The following is a 17,911-nucleotide window of genomic DNA, read 5'->3' on the forward strand; positions in this document are numbered from 1 at the left end:
CGGCCTTGCTCTCTGTTGGTCTTTGCTGTAAAACCTTGCAAAGACCAGGGAAGCCAGGCATGCTGCAGTCCCCGGGGTCGCCGAGAGTTGGACATGACTTAGCTATTGAACAACAGTAGCACTTTGCTCTCAGTCTTTTTATGAAACGATTTCCTGAGACTTGGATCATAACGACTCACTACATGATGGTGAATATTTTTTCTTTAACTTTTTTGCTGATTTCTTAAAGCCACTTATACTGAAAAACGAGCTCCCCTAGTGGCTCATCGCAATGCTCTTCCTCACATCCATCCCTAGATCCAGCGACACGCACTCGGGAGGCTTCTCACCTGCCACCTCCTAATGGTCACGTGTCCTGCTGTTTAGGGTCTTGTGTGCTTTTAAGTTGAGAGATAATTGACATCTGCCATTGTATTAGTTCCAGGTGCCTGACACGGTGATCTGATATTTACATATATTGTGAAATGAACCATAAGTCTAGCTAGCATCCATCACCACACAAGATGTTTTTGATCCCAGAGGATACAACACCGTGTGTGTGTGTGTGTGTGTGTGTTAGTTGCTCAGTCGTGTCCGATTCTTTGCAACCCCATGGACTGTGGCCCACCAGGCTCCTCTGTCCATGGGATTCTCCAGGCAAGAATCCTGGAGTGGGTTGCCATTTCCTTCTCCAGGGGATCATCCCTACCCAGGAACTGAACCCCCATCTCCTGCATTGTAGGCGGCTTCTTTACCACTAATCCACCTGGGTTTTTATCCTCCCAAAACTCGAGTTTATTGAGCACTTTCTCCACTCCTGGGCTCCCCTGGGGGCTCAGAGGGTGAAGCGTCTGCCTGCAATGTGGGAGGCCTGGGTTTGATCCCTGGGTTGGAAAAATCCCCTGGAGGAGGAAATGGCAACCCACTCTAGTACTCTTGCCTGGAGAATCCCATGGACAGAGGAGCCTGGTGGGCTGCAGCCTGTGGGGTCCCAAAGAGTCAGAGACGCCTAAGCGGCCCACTCACTGCTCAGCCCCACTCCAGGCGCTGTCCTCCCTGCCAGTCTCGTGAGCCGTGCCTGCTGCCCCGTGGCCATCTGGGGCTGCGCACCGCAGCCTTCACTGCGCAGAGGAGGGCCTGGGGCTGCGGAGGGTCAGAACCTGGCTGTGGCGCTCAGCTTTCAGGCGAACAGGGAGGGGGCTCCAGAGGCTCCGTCCACCGTGCTCAATGGCCTTTCTAAACCCTCGTACATCTTTCCGGGCAGCACATGATACCGCCCTGCTCCCAGAGGTCGCTGGCCTGGAGAAGCCATGTTTGAGCGCGATGTCATTGCCACACCTTGAAAGGCAGCTCAGAGCTGTTCTTGCAGGGATAACCCCACCCAGGCCCCTCCCTTCTCATCAGCTCTACTGCTGCTCCAGGGAGTCATATGATCATTTTATAACCTACAGGATATAGATGGTTAACCATCTGTATTTGGGCAAATAGGCGTTCCTTTTACATAGGAAGTGGTAATTCAGCAATTTGCTTCTGGTTAATCCTGGCCCCTCACTGCTTTTTTCTTAATGACCATTAGAAAGTGCGTCTGGCGAGAGGTCACAGAGGGGATGCCTGCGCCTGTGTGAGGGCCGTGTAGCGGAACCGTGCGCTCCGGACCACGGCCTCTTGGAGGTGAGCCTGCTAAGCCCCTTTCAAAAACGTCTTTTCTTCTCTGATCCTGCGTCTGAGGAATATTAGACATGGATCTGCTTGCCTCTTGAGGATTCCAGGATGCTGGCGTGCTGTCTGTGTTTACACTTGATAAAGCACGCTCACTTCCACACGTGCAGCGTCCTTGCACTTTGAGGACTAGTGCTGTGGGGGAAGCTTGCTTTCCCCCTAAACGTACAGCAAGTGATTTCATCCTGTCTCGCACTAGAGCTTGGGCAGTTTGGTCATTGCCTCATAATGTGACATCCGTGGGGCATCGGTCTGGGGAGAAGTGTAGTTCTTTACTTAGATAAGGCCACAAAGAGTTTGGAAAGCCAAACCTGAGCTAAAAATGTGTTGGAGGTGATGAGAAAGGTGATTTAGGACAAAGTTCGAGTGAGGGTCTTGAATAGTTGGAGGTTGATTGGGAAGGAGCTTGTCAGGCAGTCAATTAAGAGAAATTGATGCGGTGGAAATTTTTATGAGACTCAGCACAACGCAGGAAAAGCTCTGATAATGGCTGCAAAGCCCACAGTGACGAGGGAGGTAGCGTCTCATGACTATAAAAGGGTGCATGGGGGTCTTTAAGACAGTCTCCACCGATTCCTCCAAAGCCCAGGTAGTTGCAGAAAACAGATATTGTAGTGATCAGCACTGGAAAGAAACCAGTGCCAAGTCTGAATTAGTCACTAGTTCTTGAAATGATTAGAGGTGTAACATTAATTACTGTAAATGAAAAAGAAAAGGTAAAATGAGCTTTTGAAGAAGCAAAAGGAACCAGAAGGGAAAAAAAAATACAAACCTATATTCAACTCACTGGAAAAAACCTTCTGGCTTCTTTCTTAACCACGTTTATGCAAAAGCAGAAGGAAGCCAGCCCAGAGTTTCAGCTCCACTGACATTCATCTAAAAAAGGATAAAACGCTGTGTGCCTGTGAGTCAAGTGAGTTAAGACAGCAGTGGCATGGCATTGAATGCCTACCTCTGTGGTATGTAAGGCTCTGATGTCTATAATGTTTTAAAGTAAGGACATTATTTAAGATCTTGTGGGAACTGTATAGTCCTTCAGTAAGACCGGCTGGAGACAAGGTGAATTAGAATGAGCTGCAGTCTTCTCATTTGTAAAGCGGGTATGCTGTTGTTTAGTCACTAAGTCACATCTGACTCTTTGCGACCCCACGAACTATAGCCTCCCAGGCTCCTCTGTCCATGGAATTCTCCAGGCAAGCATACTGGAGTGTGTTACCATTCCCTTCTCCAGGGCAGAGAGTGAACCTGTGGCTCCCACATTGGCAGGCAGATTCTTCCCCATTGAGCCACGAGGAAAGCCTGTAAAGTGGGTGTAAGTCATCTGAAAGGGATGTTGAGAGACTTAGCACGGTCATAGACATACAGCAGGGATCCCAACGCCCACTGTGTGATTAGAGCATAAAGCGTGCACACCCGCCCTCCAGCCTCAGCAAACATGCACATGCGTGTACACAGGCCTACACACACACACACGCCTCCACGCGTGCACACTGCACACACGCACATACACATGCCACACACACACGTAACACACAGCGCACACATGTAACACATAACACACGCCTCCATGTGTGCACACACCACACACACATTATACACACACATGTAACACATAACACACACGCCTCCATGTGTGCACACAGCACACACGCACATACACACGCCACACACACATGTAACACAGCACACACATGTAACGCATAACACACACATGCCTCCATGTGCGCACACATCACACACACAATATACACACGCCACACATACATGTAACACACAACACACACATGCCTCCATGTGTGCACATACACATACACATGCCACACACATGTAACACATAACACACACATGCCTCCATGTGCGCACACAGCACACACACATTATACACACGCCACACATGTAACACATAACACACATGCCTCCATGTGTGCACACAGCACACACACATTATACACACATGTAACACATAACACACGTGCCTCCATGTGTGCACACAGCACACACACATTATACACACATGTAACATATAACACACACATGCCTCCATGTGTGCACATAGCACACACACATTATACACACGCCACACACACATGTAATGCACAACACACACATGCCTCCATGTGTGCACACACACATACACACGCCACACACACATGTAACACATAACACACATACACATGCCCATACACGCAATGCAACATCCACACACGCGCGCAGAGTTATGTACCCACATGTATGCTCGAGCATGTGCGTACTCACCATGTACACACGTGTACACACACATACACCTTTTGTTCCTGTTCCTTGTCTTGGGGGCATCACTATTATGAGAATAAGCACAGATTGAAAACCGTCTGCTTTAATTTTAGCAAACGGTTAAGCTTGTTTAATTTGTTTAAATGAAAACTTTAAGGTTTCCTTGCTGATAATACTTTGATAAATGTTAATGCTTCTGCATATTTAATTTTCATGGGTAGAGTCTGCCCTTGGTCAAAGGGACCAAAGGCTGCGGGTGGCCTGTTGCCCACCCCTCCTGCTTTTCCAGCCGCCTCCCCTCCTCCCCTCCCCTCCACTCTTCCCCTCTTCTACCCTCTACTCCCCTCCACCCCCTCGACACCTCCCCTCCCCTCTACTCCCTCCCCTCTTCCCCTCTCTACACTCTACTCGTCTCCTCCCCTCCTCCCCCCTCCCCCCTTCCCTCTCCTCTTCCCCTCTACTACACTCTACTCGTCTCTTCCCCTCCTCCCTCCTCCCCTCCCCTCCTCCCCTCTCCCCTCCTCCCCTCCCCTCCTCTGCTCTACTACACTCTCCTCCTCTCCTCCTCTCCTCCCCTCTCCCCTCCTCCCCTCCCCTCTTCCCCTCTCTACACTCTACTCGTCTCTTCCCCTCCTCCCTCCTCCCCTCCCCTCCTCCCCCTCCCCTCCTCCCCTCCCCTCTTCCCCTCTCTACACTCTACTCGTCTCTTCCCCTCCTCCCTCCTCCCCTCCCCTCCTCCCCTCTCCCCTCCTCCCCTCCCCTCCTCTGCTCTACTACACTCTACTCCTCTCCTCCTCTCCTCCCCTCCTTCCCCCTCCCCTCCTCCCCCCTGCTTCCCCTCCCCTCCCCTCCCCTCCTCCCCCTCCCCTCCCCCTTTCCCCTCCTCCCCTCTACTCCTCTCCTCCCCTCCCCTCCTCCCCTCCCTGTCGGACTACAGTTCACAGGGTCACAGAGTCAGACACGACTGAAGCCTCTTAGCACGCATGCAGTATAAAGACTGCACGTGATCAGGAAGGCAGAGGAGAGCATAGACATGAGGAGGATGCCAAGAAAGATACAAAAAGACTGAAGAAAGATCCTGAAGATGAAACACACAATGTGTAAAGTGAGATCACACACACAGGTGACTTCCCTGCTGGTCCAGGGGTTACGGCTCTGATTCTACATTTAGAAATCGAAATTGAAAACAAATTATAATAGCATCAGAAAACATGAAATCAAATATTTATGGACACATCCCCCCCTCCTCCCCCCTCCCCTCCCCTCTCCCTCTCCCCCTCCCCTCCTCCCCTCCTCCCCTCTCCTCTCCAGTATCCTGCTCCCCTTTGCCCCACACGCTTCTGGCCCCAGCAAAGAGCCGACCAGTAATCCATCTCCCTGCGAGCCCGTCCTCGGTTACCTGGCCCCAGCGAAGACACTGCCTGCTGAGGGCCTGAGCCATTCTGTGTCCTTGTCCTCTACCTGTGAGCAGGTTTCTGAAGCCCTCAGAGTCCCGAGAAGAGGCCTCTGTGCAATGGAGGCCCCGGGGGGCGGTGGGGGCAGCCTCTGGTGGGCTTGAGAGCAGCTGGGCCGGGGGAAGGGCCACGGCCCTCTGCACTGCTGTTCTGATCTGAGGACACGTGCCGTGAGGTGTTCTTTGCATTCCTGAGCGAGGCAGTCAGTTAGCTGCTCGTTTCGGAGGTGCCTTCTTTAGTACACAGTACCTAATGACAGCGGTCCAAGGCAGCCACGTTGCTTAATCGTGATGAAATGTAAATTAGCATTGTGAACACCATGTTAAAGATGTTGGTCTAATTAAGTAGCGCTAAGGTTTCCCTGAGTCTTCGCGGTGTGACAACTGAAGGCAGAGGCTCGCTCCCCAAGGCTCCATTCAGTCTTGGGTTCTGGCACGTCTACTTGTCATTTATGGCCTCAAACCTTCAGTGCAAAAGTCGTGCAAAGGTTCAGCTTGTTGCTGTGTGCCTCTGCCAAAGGAAGAGAAGCCATTCGATGGCCTGAGTTTTAGAAACATGAGTTCTGTGTGTCCTCGATGAGAAGTGACTCCGCCGAGGCTGGTGCAGGGCCTGTTCGCCGTCCCCTTCCTGCAGTCTCTGAGGGTGCATCTACTCCTGGCCGCAGCCTGGCATGGAGACCAGCTGATACCGAAGGGGAGGCCTCCCTTGCCTTGGGGATGTCCTCCCAGCACTGGTCCGAGCTCCGACCAGTGCTGGCAACTCGTGGCTAGACGGCTCGTGGGCCTGACGTTTATGCTTGTCTCGGAAGGAAGGGAGGGAGGGCGGAAGCAGGGAAGGAAGGACTCCTCTCCGTCAGCTTTTTCCAAAGGGCGACACAGGTTCTGAGGAGCCCCTGGGGATAAACGATGACGCGGATGTTCCAGAAGGAGGAGGCAGGAGGTGGCAGCTCCCAAAACTAACCCCAGAACTTCTCTTCCCGGCCCATCCTCACCCCTGCTTTCTGTGAAGCCAGAGCATCTCCCAGGGACTCACTGATCTAAGCTCACTGACTTACATGCTGATCTAAACTCCAGCGCTATAGCTGTTAGAGGCTGGACTCCCCGACGAAGCCACGGCGCTCACACAAATGTGCATTAGAGTCACTGGAGACGCTGTGAAGGGGGGTGAGTGGTCGCCACTGCCCTGCGCGGGCTCTCGAGCTCATCTGATGCCCACCTGCCCTGATGGCTCAAAAGACAGGCGAGCACGGGCTCCTGTTGTGAGCAGGACATGTGAAAGCACCATCCCCGGGCGCCCGCGTCTTTACCCGCTCACTGCCCGGTTGGAAGCTATCTTTCCCCCGCCCCACACCCTCGGTGGATGGGGCTCCAGCAGCCCCAGCTCCAGGCTTACTGGTGGCGAAGCATCCGGGGCACAGGGGGCTGTTTGCCTCAGAGCTCCTCAGCCAGACCCTCCCCTCACAAAGGTGCCTCGCAAGGTTCCAGCCCGTCCTGCCCCCACGGCCCCCAGCTGGAGAGGAGAGGGGCACCCGCTCTAACCCTTTCCTCTCCAAAGAGCACTCCACCAGAGACTCCGATTGGGCAGGTCTGACCTGGCTCACACGCGCCTGAGCAGTGACCACTGCGCCTGACCTGGGCTTCGCTGGCCCCCAAGGCAGCTCATGCCCAGCTTGCCAAACCGTTCAAATAATCTTCCTGACGTTCGGTCAGTTCTTTGGATGCCATCTCTACTCATTGGCCGCCTTCTCACCCCTTGCAGGTGCGGGTAAGCCTAGACCCTCTCAAATGGCCTCCCTGCAGGGGGCCAGTGATCTCGCCCCTCCCTGGCCCCCGTCTTTGCAGAGGAGCCCCCGGTCTGCTGCACGGGGTCTCTCTGCACCATCACGGCCGCTTGGCTTCCCTTGCTTCTGGCCAGCAGTGTTTCCCACAGCACAACTCTAAATTCCTCTGTAAGTCTGACCGCTGTAGACTCGACGACGCTATCCCGCACCCCGTCTTAAACCTTACAGCAATCTGGCCCAAGAATGGAGCGTCAGTTACTTTTAACATTTATTGAGCATTATTTCAGTTTTCTATTTTGGTTGTGACAGATTTCCACATGTCTGTTTTATTCTCTGTTCATTAAAGCAGGTACAGAAATGTCTCCTTTTAAACATCTTAGTGTTTTTACCAATTTTCATAAGAACAACAGAGAGTCCGTCTGTTACAAAGGACAGAATCCTTCTCCAAAAAGCTGACTGTTGCTCCTCAAGATCTGAGGTCATTACCTGAGGGGAAAGAAAGGCGCTTTGCCCGATGTGGTGACGCTGATGCCCATCTGTCACCAGCACGATTCCGTCACAGAGCTGACGTGATTTTGTAATGAGGGCAGTGGTCTGGGGCAGGCTGAACCATTTCCAGGTACTGCTCGTGCCTGGCGCACACGAGGACTCGAAAGCCGTGTTTCCAAGAACACGGAGCTTCACCACAAGAGCGATGCATCCGTCATCGTCCACATTTGAATAATGCTTATTCCCAACAGCTGTATAACACTATCCCTGAAAGATAGGGGATTTACAGATGCGGGTTACTGTGGTGCATTCTGCCGTTTTAATCAGAAAAAAAGTCAATCAAAGGAAATTAAAATAATGTCTCAAGGTTTCTCGGGTGGTGCCGTGGTTACGAAGCCCCTGCCAATGCAGGAGATGTGGGTGCCATCCCGGGGTCAGGAAGATCCCCTGGAGGAGGACATGCAGCCCCCTCCAGTACTCTTGCCTGGAGAATCCCTTGGGCGGAGGAGCCTCGCGGGCTACAGTCCATGGGGTCGCAAAGAGTTGGACACAACTGAGCGACTGAGCATGCCCTTCACTGACTCACTCAGGAACAGACGTGATTCCGGCCTGGCTTCTGAAGTCTCTTCTGAGAGTGTCCCCCGTGTGGCCTGAAGGTCTGGAGCTTATTTTCGGTGCATCCTTGCATGCTCAGCGTCAGCAGCCGTTGCACAATCATTGATTGAACTATTATCATCGTTAATAACAGATCGATAGCATTATTATCTATCACAGTGCAGTTGAAAAGTAGTTTCCCTGAGTGGGGGTCCAGCTGGGCCCAGTGCCCTGGGTCCTCCCCGGCTGCGTTTCAGCAGGGCTGCCCCCCTTGTCTCCACACGGGACGAGGAGCTGACCCCGCCCCACCCAGGCGCCCACCCAGGGCCCATGTCGACGCTCCAGGTCTGGCCTCCCCCGGGGCCCCTAGGCCCCACGGCCCCCCGCAGCACGGGGTCTCCGCTCCTGCTCTGCCCCAGCCCCTCCCCCTCAACCTGTCCCTCTTCCTCCTTCTGGGGTCATCTCTACCCCTTCCCCCGCACGGACCCTCCACAACCCGCTCGGTCCTCATGGGGACCTGTCGCCAGCATCAGTGCGTTGATACGGGACCCCGTGCACTTGTTTTTATGCCGCTTGAGGCACGGATGGCAGCAGTAAATGCCCCCAGACTGAAAGCAGCCTTCAGTGGGCTTTGCCAGCGGCCATCATCCTGATGGGGCGCGTCTCGGGCACCTCAGAAAGGCCCCCCGGGCCATTCTGGCAGCCCCTTCACCCCACTCCCCACCCACGGCCGTCACCGACTCGGCTTCCACCACTGTCGTCCGGCCTCTTCTAGAATTCCGTATAATCGGAACAACGCAGAACCTGGGCATACAGGTTTAAGTTCTTCACCCAGAAAAATGCCCTGGCGCTGCGGGCGCTCAGCAGCCCCTGGCTGCCCGTGGACTGGGGCCCAGTGTGTGTCTGGGGCGCCAGCCGATGGGCACTGGGGTTCTTTCCAGCCCGGGCCCTGAGAACAAGCCTGTGACTGCGTGTCTTTCATTTTCATTGTCCTGGGTGAACGCAGGGGTCAGCTGCGGTTCAAGTGGTGAGTGTGTGCGTGTGTGACCCGAGAGGCCCGGCCCTGTGTTCTCAGAGCCGGTCTCTGCGTCACGGCCCCACTGCTTGGGGGGACGCCCTTGGCCGGCTCTTCCACATTGTCGCTTGCCCTTTTGATTTCAGCCAGTCTGGTGAGCGTGACATGACCGCTCACTGCGGTTTTAACTTGCATCTCCCTGAGAACTAAGGGCTCGGTGTGCCTTTGGGTATGCTTTTTGCCGTCCGTGTGTTTTCTTTGGTGACTCGACTTAACATCTTTCCCCTGATTCTTTCTGAGTCCTCACTGAGTTGTAAGTGTTTGAAGATGTTGGCTGCAGCGAAGAGATACAAATTTACATTTTTTTTCCCCATTCAAGGTCTTTTCATTTTCTGAAGTCTTTCAAAGCCGCAGAAGTCTTAAATTCTGATGAGTTACAATTTATCAGTTCTGAGCCATCTATATGAGATCTCCTCCATCCCCAAGGGCATGACGACTTTCTGCGATGCTTTCTTCTGGGTGTTCTGTGCTTCTAGCTCTCACATAGAGAGCTGTAACCTGTGCTGATTTTTTTTTTTTTTTTTTTTGCCTGTGGTGTGAGATAAGGGGTACAGATCAACTTTCATACAAGAATATCCAGCTGTGCTGGCTCTATTTACTGAACGGACTGTTGTTCCTCCTGAATTACCTTTGATCCTTTAGTAAAAACTGAGTCTCTTTTCTGCTCTGCTGCTTCATGGATCTGTTCTCTTATAGCACCCGACTGTCATAACTACTGCAACTTCGTAGCAAGTCTGGAGTCCGGGTACTGTAAGTCCTACATGTTTGTTCTCTCTTTCAAAGTTGCTTAGGCTATTTTAAATCCCTTGAGTTTCTTTATCATTTTAAATTTACCTTGTCAATTTCTACAAACACCCCTGCCACCGTTTTCACTTGGGTTTGTTTGTCTCTGTAGATCAATTTGGAGTGAACTGACCTTTGAACAATATTGAATTGTTTGATCATAAATATATATCTCCATTAATTTAGATTATTTAATTTCTCTCTGTGTTGTTTTATAGTTTTAAGGGTATGGAGAAGGGGGGAATGTGTCCATAAACATCTGATTTCATGTTTTCTGATGCTATTATAATTTGTTTTTCAATTTCAATTTCTAAATGTTGCTGGAATATAGAATCACAATTGTTTTGTGCATGTCAACAGAGTTCAGTCTGATGTTAATCCCCATCGGTGTGTTTTTTTTTTTTTTTTGCACCTGAGGGGTATTATGGATCTTAGTTCCCTGACCAGGGATCGAACCTGAGCCCCCTGCAGTGGGAGCACAGAGTCGTAACCCCTGGCCCAGCAGGGCAGTCAGCAGTCTGTGTGATCTCATTTTACACATTGCGTATTTCATCAGGATTTTTCTTTAGTCTCTCTTTACCTTTCCTGGCATCCTCATCGTGTCTGCGCTCTCCTCTGCCTTCCTGATCATGTGCAGGGTTTATCGTGCATGCGTGCCAAGAGGCTTCAGTCGTGTCCGACTCTTTGTGACCCTGTGAACTGTAGCCCGCCAGGCTCCTCTGTCCACGGGATTCTCCAGGCAAGAACACGGGAGCAGGTTGTCCTGCTCTCCTCCAGGGGATCTTCCTGACCCAGGGATCGAGCTTGTGTCTCTGATGTCTCCTCCTTTGGCAGGCGGGTTCTTTACAATTAGTGCCACTTCAGGAACCTCACTATATTTATACTAGCATCAGACCACGGGGCTGCAGAGAGTCAGACACGACTGAGTGGCTAGCAGACTCATGTATGGTGTATTTATAGCAGCTGCTGGGGCTTCTGTTTTGCTACTTCCATCATCTCTGCCATTTTTCTGTCTGCTTGTGTAGCTCACGGGTCACTTTCCCGTCATTCTGAATGTCTGTGCCTTAGATCAATTTGAGCTGCAATAACAAATTACTACAGGCCGACTGACTTCCACAACAAACGTTTTACTTCTCTCAGTTCTGGGGGTTGGGAAGCCCAAGGTCAGGGCCCCAGCGGATCCAGGGCTGATGAAAGCCTGCTTCCTGGTTTGCATCTTCTCACGGAGTCCGCACAGGACGGCGAGCAGAGAGGAAGTGGGCTGTCATACGCGGCGCTTCTTATGAGGGCGCTGATCCCCCCGGGGGCGCGGGCGGGGGCCTTGCACGTCCACGCGCCGTCGCCCTGGGGATTTGGCTTCAGCGTGTGAACCTTGGGGAGCTGCAAGCATTCAGTCTACAGCGCTCTAGACATCTTGTTGGGTACCTGACATTATGAATTTTACATGTTGAAGGCTGAACTTGGTCGTATATCTTTAATTTGGGGATTCCTTCATTCTGAAGGTAGCTGTATGATTGGAATCAGATGGCTCATCTGAGACTTTCTCTCAGGCTCTGTCCTGGCAGGTCTGGAGAGGCATTTATCTTAACCCGGCTTATCTTAACCCCGTTACTCCTGAGACGGTTCCCTACTGAGGGTGCTCCCAGGGTCCTGGGACTTGGAAGGTCGTGGTCGCTGCTAATGCCGAAACCCAGCCTCTGTTCACTGCAGCCGAATAAAAGAGAATAAAACTCTGCGGAGACAGAGTTTTGGGTGAAGCAGAAAAGAGCAGCTTTGATTGTTTTGCCGGGCAAAGGGGGCCACAGGGGCTTGAGCCCTCAAGCCGGTGCCCTCCCTTGAGAGAGGAGAAAAGGGTCTCACAGTCCAGGGAAATCGGGCTGCAGATGAGGGTGCTGGTGTGTAATCTTCACCTCAGCAAAGTTTCAGAATCGTCCCACCTGGCATCCAGCTGTCAGCCGTCAGAGGCTCTGCTGGTCCTAGAGGCTGTTGCTCTCTGACCTTTCTGGAACGAAGGATGCTCCGAAGGAAAGGGCCGTGAGGGAGTGTTTTCTTGAAGAAGTAAACAGCAGGGGCAGAGTATAGTTCTAACCAGAAAATAATCACTTTCGAAGGGCAGTTCAGCAAAGAGAGGGAAAAAAAATCTGTGAGACAGAGTGTTGGGCTGGGCTAAACGCTGAGGTTTAATGTGGTGGGGGCCGTCAGCCGGTGTCTGTCACAGCCCCGCCCTGCCCTCAGGAGGCCTGTCTCCAGCCCGTGAGGTGTCTGCGGGTGGCCCTGCGCCCTTTCTGAGGGCTCTTCCTTGGCTGTGCTCCCCTTCCTCTCAGGACAGCTCTGCGGCCCCTGTCTCTCTGTGTGTGGGGCTGTCTCTCCTCTGCCCGTCTCCCTGGATTCTGACCCCTGTGTCCTCAGCGCCGTGAGGAGGCTGTTCTCTGGGCCCTGCTCTGCACACGGAAACTGCTCCCACTGAGAACCAGGGGACCTCACAGAGCTCAGACCACAGTCCCCGTCCATCACCCAGTGTCTGAAAACTGTGATTTGATACATTTTGTGGGCGTTTTTGGTTGCTTGATGCAGTACAGTGCACTTGGTCTCTGCTAATCCCTCGTGGCCGGAAGCACAAATCTTGAGGTCATATTTCGACTGATACATTTAATCTGGTGATCTGATGGGTGCTTATCTCCTCATATGCTTCTGCAACACAGAAGCTCTGATTGCGCGTCTTCCGCAGGCGGCTACAAAAGTGCAGAGGTGAGCCAAGCGTCCCTGCGATCTTCCGTCCAGAGCGGGGACCAGGCAGAGTGGAGTCCGGGCCCCGGGCAGCAGCGAGGGAGCGGGTTTAGGCCATCTGGTGTGTGGTCAGGAAGCCGCAGTGGGAGAGTCATGTGACATAAGAAGCGTGTGCAGGAAGTCCTCTAGGGTGACCTCTGCGTACCCGGGATCCCTCCCCCGGTATCGGTGTGGCCTCCACAGCTGAGGACGGGCCTGGCACAGCCAATGGGCTCGGGGCAGGGGCCTCCTTCTCCGTCTCAGCATCCAAGCCTGGCATTTCTGTTCTTCCTGGCCTCCTGGGCCGACGGCGCGGGGGAGCTGCAGGAGAAGAGGGAACGCTCGTTTCACAGGAGTCTCAGACTTCCAGGCCAGGGTTTTGTCCGTGGCGGGCTGATAAAGCAGAGCGCTGCACCACACCAGGTAAAGAGGGATGAGGGAGTGTGGGAAGAGCGCCGAGTCCTCCTTTCCCCTCTGCCTGTTTGTTTCAAAGTGAGGGATTTCACAGGCCTTCCTGCAAGGCCCAGCTCCAGCCTGCACCTGCCTCCCGGTGAGCTCCTTGAGCTTGGAGCCCTGCGGCTCCCTATTGGCATTCCCAGCACATCCTCAGCGCCATTGGGGTTGTTTAGTGGTGGTCAAGCCGACCCGGCCAGGCTGGGGCTTCACAAACACCCAGGGCTCAGCATTCCTCTTCAGCCAGAGTGGTCACCTGCCAGAGATTGGTGCTCCAGGGCCCCAGAGTGTGCTGCCCACGGAGCCTTCCCTAACCACACCAGCCTGAGCCTTCCTCCCTGAGGCCTGGTTTCTGAAGATGAGGGTGTGTTTGCCCCAGCAGATCAGTGGTTGCTAGCGAGAGTGTATTTTGGACACATCTGTGGCTCCTAAATCCCTTCAGTCGTGTCTGACTCTTTGTGACCCTAGGGACTGTAGCCTGCCAGTCTCCTATGTCCATGGGACTCTCCAGGCAAGAATACTGGAGTGGCTTGCCATGCCCTCCTCCAGGGGATCTTCCTGACCCAGGGATCAAACCCAGGTCTCTTGTGTCTCCTGCATTGGCAGGCGGGCTCTTTACCACCAGCGCCACCTGGGAAGCCATGCAGTCTTTAATAGTATATATAACATTTTCAAGCAAGGACTATAAACTATAAGTATCCTAGCAACATCTGCACTTCCACAGGTTTTGTTCAGTGGCATCTTGTTGACTGCGATTAAACTGAATTCTTCAAGAATATTCTTCTGCGGAGTGAACCTGTGGTTTCGCTGGTATTACCCGTTTTTACACTCCAGATGGGGGATTGGCCAGCACAGCCCACGGCCTGCGGCTGGCCTGCCCTCTCGTCCACGCAGCACAGCCCACGGCCTGCGGCTGGCCTGCCCTCTCGTCCACGCAGCACAGCCCACGGCCTGCGGCTGGCCTGCCCTTTCGTCCACGCAGCTGTCGGAAGCTGCTTTCAGGCTCTGCCAGCAGACCTGAGCAGTGGTGTCAGAGACTACACGGCCTACGGATTCTGGAATATTTACCGTCTGGCCTTCCATGGAAAGAGGTTACTGACACCAGTTCTAAATGAGTATTTCTGTATAAAATAGCATGCTGTGCACTCTTGTGTTGAAATGGGAAGAATTCTATTTCCTAAACTCTCTGGCTCTCCAAGAATACTCAACTGTGGTGCGTTCTGCTTTCGTTCTTCCTTAGGTTCACGTCCCTCCTGTTCTCTCCACTGTGAGCCCAAGGAGGTGAAAAGTCCACTCCCTTCTAGCCCAGGCCCAGCCTTTCTGCCCAGATCCAGCTCCAGGATGAGAGTGGTGAGTATCCTTTTTACTTTGCCTGGGAGGGTAATACCGTCAATTTGCTCCTAGAAGATTACACTGCAGCTGACTCTATCTTTGTTCACTTTCCAGGAACCAAAGAATTCCACCGTCTACGATTCAAATGAGGACTACTTTGGATTAGCTAACAGTTCAGACTACTTACTGGATGACGACAGCTTTCTGTGTTCCTTGCAGGAGGTCAGAAATTTCTCTGGGCTCTTTGTGCCGGTCGCTTACTCCTTGATATGCGTCTGCGGCCTCCTGGGCAATATTCTGGTGGTGGTCACCTTCGCCTTTTATAAGAAAGCCAAGTCCATGACGGACGTTTATCTCTTGAACATGGCCGTGGCGGACATCCTGTTTGTCCTCACCCTCCCATTCTGGGCAGTCAACCACGCCACCGGCGAGTGGATTTTCAGCAACGCCATGTGCAAACTGACCCGGGGCATCTACGCCATCAACTTCAACTGCGGCATGCTGCTGCTGACCTGCATCAGCCTGGACCGCTACATCGCCATCGTGCAGGCCACCAAGTCCTTCCGGCTCCGCTCCAGAACCCTGGCTCACCACAAGCTGATCTGCCTGGCCGTGTGGGCAGTGTCCATCCTGATCTCCAGCTCGACCTTCACGTTCAACCAGAAGTACAAGCTGCAGGGCGGCGACGTCTGCGAGCCCCGGTACCACGCCGTGTCCGAGCCCATCCGCTGGAAGCTGCTGATGCTGGGGCTGCAGCTGCTCTTCGGCTTCTTCATCCCGCTGGTGTTCATGATCTTCTGCTACGCGTTCATAGTCAAGACCTTAGTCCAGGCGCAGAACTCGAAGCGGCACAGGGCCATCCGCGTCATCATCGCAGTGGTCCTCGTGTTCCTGGCCTGCCAGATCCCACACAACATGGTGCTCCTCGTGACCGCCGTCAACCTGGGCCGGACGGGCCGCTCATGCAGCAGCGAGAAGCTGCTGGGCTACGCCAAGAACGTCACCGAGGTGCTGGCCTTCCTGCACTGCTGCCTCAACCCCGCGCTCTACGCTTTCATCGGCCAGAAGTTTCGGAGCTACTTTCTGAAGATCATGAAGGACCTGTGGTGCGTGAGGAAGAAGCAGAAGGCTCCGGGCTTCTCCTGCTCCCGGCTGCACTCGGACACCTTCACCTCCCGGCAGAACAGCGAGACCGCGGACAACGACAACCCGTCTTCCTTCACCATGTGACCCCGCCCCCCCCACCCCGCCCTTCACCATGTGACCCCGCCCCCCCCTCCGGCCCTTCACCATGTGACCCCCCCCGCCCCCCCCCCCCCCCCCGCCCCCCCCCCCCCCGCCCTTCACCATGTGACCCCGCCCCCGGCCCAGCGCAGACAGGACAGAGATGCGTGGGGAGCGTGGAAACGAAGCAAAAGCCAGTGGGGTTGCTCCTGCAGGATCAGGGCCGCGGGTGCTCCGGGTGCCGGGGGGTTCCCACGGGCAGCACCCCCAACTCATCCGACCGGGGATGCCGTCTGCCCCTGTCCCTGATGGCTAGCATTCCACAAAGCAGGCTTTGGGAAGCGCTGGATGACAATGAACTGCTTATAAGCGCAAACACTTTCAGGAATATTCACAAAGAAGCCTTTAACCACAGTTTGTTCTGGTCATTGCAAAACATCCCATGGCTTAAAAGCAAAACAAAACAGGAACAATCAAAAGCCCTCACATAACTCATTTAGGCAAAAGATTAAACGTTTTTCCGTTGCCATGGTTACTGTTGGTCATCACAGCAGCAAAATGGGCTGGCTTGAGCTTTATCTCATTTCCTTGTGACACACTCAGCTTGCATGAGATTGTGAAAGGGCAGAAGAAAAAACAAGCTCAGAGACCTAAGAGGTGGCCACGTAAGTGCTGGTGACGCTGGTCCCCAGGGGTCAGGCGGCTGCGGTCGTCACAGGACGTCAGGAAGCACAGCGTGCTGCGTTTCTCTCCATGACGGCAATCCTCTAAAAATCAGTTAGACGAAGGTGCTTAATAAATACTTGTTTAACAAAACATAATAAAATTGGGGCTTCTAGTACAGTTAAGAATGAAGGTTACTCAGTCGTGTCCGACTCTTTGTGACCCCCATGGACTGCACAGTCCATGGAATTCTCCAGGCCAGAATACTGGCGTGGGTAGCCTTTCCCTTCCCCAGGGCATCTTCCCAACCCAGGAATCGAACTGGGGTTTCCTGCATTGCAGGCGGATTCTTTACCAACTGAGCTACCAGGGAAATGCCAGTTTGAGTTGGTTGTTTAAATTTTTTAAAAAAGTAGTTTTTAAAAATTTAATTGTTTAGAATACTTTTAAAGAAAGAACCGGGAAATTGCCGAGACAATGATGAAAGGGCTTTTGTTCCTCCCATCGTGGTGTTAAAGACAGGTGTGTGGAGTCTGGTCGTGACGAGCTTCAAATTAGCTGGCAGAGAGCAAGGGTCATGTTGGTATCTGCTGCTGTAAAGTGGTTTTACCTGAAGCCTGAGGTTAACTACAGAATAACAACTCTCTTTGACTTCATAGAAAGTTCATAGAACTCAAGTTTTTGAAAGTGTTTTAATGTTTTGGCCACTCGATACAAAAAGCTGACTCATTGGAAAAGACCCTGATGCTGGGAAAGACTGAAGGCAGGAGGAGAAGGGGATGACAGAGAATGAAATGGTTGGATGGCAGCACCGACTTGATGGGCATAAGTCTGAGCAAGCTCTGGGAGTTGGTGATGGACAGGGAGGCCTGGCGTGCTGCAGTCCGTGGGGTCACAAAGAGTCGGACACGACAGTGACTGAACACCACCACCAACAAAGGGGAGAAGCATCAGCACATCCCCTGGAAGCACAGATGCGGGGATTCTGTGGCGACACAGTGCTTAGGACTCTGTTTTCACTGCTGAGGACCTTGGTGTGATCCCTGATAGGGGAGCCAAGACTCCCCAAGCTGCATGGCCACACCATAAACAACCCCCCTGCCCTCCTCCCCCGAAAAGCGTGTATTAGAAAGATCCCGACAGGAACTGCAAAGATACTGACATGGTTAACGCTGACCAGCATGTTATTTGAAAGTTTCTCCTCTTCTTGCAAGCCTCAGCTGTGTCTCTGTATGCATTTCAATGGGATTTCTTAAGATCCAAAGTTTGTGTTTTCAAAACACGGTTTTGGTTTTGCAAAATAAAACTGCTCTGTGGGTGAAGTAGGGATCGCCTTCCGGTCTCAGG

General features: G+C 53.0%; 1 protein-coding gene across 2 annotated transcripts; it reads left to right on the top strand.

The window, feature by feature from the left end:
- The first annotated feature begins 1,565 nt into the window (after positions 1-1,565).
- Positions 1,566-15,928, top strand: CCR6 (C-C motif chemokine receptor 6). Of its 2 annotated transcripts, none has more exons than XM_027552037.1 (3): positions 1,566-1,650; positions 14,586-14,695; positions 14,792-15,928. In XM_027552037.1, exons 2-3 carry the CDS (start codon positions 14,687-14,689, stop codon positions 15,905-15,907), a joined length of 1,125 nt encoding a protein of 374 aa, XP_027407838.1. In that variant the 5' UTR covers positions 1,566-1,650; positions 14,586-14,686; the 3' UTR covers positions 15,908-15,928. The 2 variants fall into 2 exon arrangements, with proteins under 2 accessions (XP_027407838.1, XP_027407837.1); XM_027552036.1 differs by lacking the exon at positions 1,566-1,650 and adding an exon at positions 10,909-13,315.
- The last annotated feature ends 1,983 nt before the right edge of the window (positions 15,929-17,911 follow it).

This window comes from Bos indicus x Bos taurus, chromosome 9, assembly GCF_003369695.1.
Source record: "Bos indicus x Bos taurus breed Angus x Brahman F1 hybrid chromosome 9, Bos_hybrid_MaternalHap_v2.0, whole genome shotgun sequence".
NCBI lineage: Eukaryota > Metazoa > Chordata > Mammalia > Artiodactyla > Bovidae > Bos > Bos indicus x Bos taurus.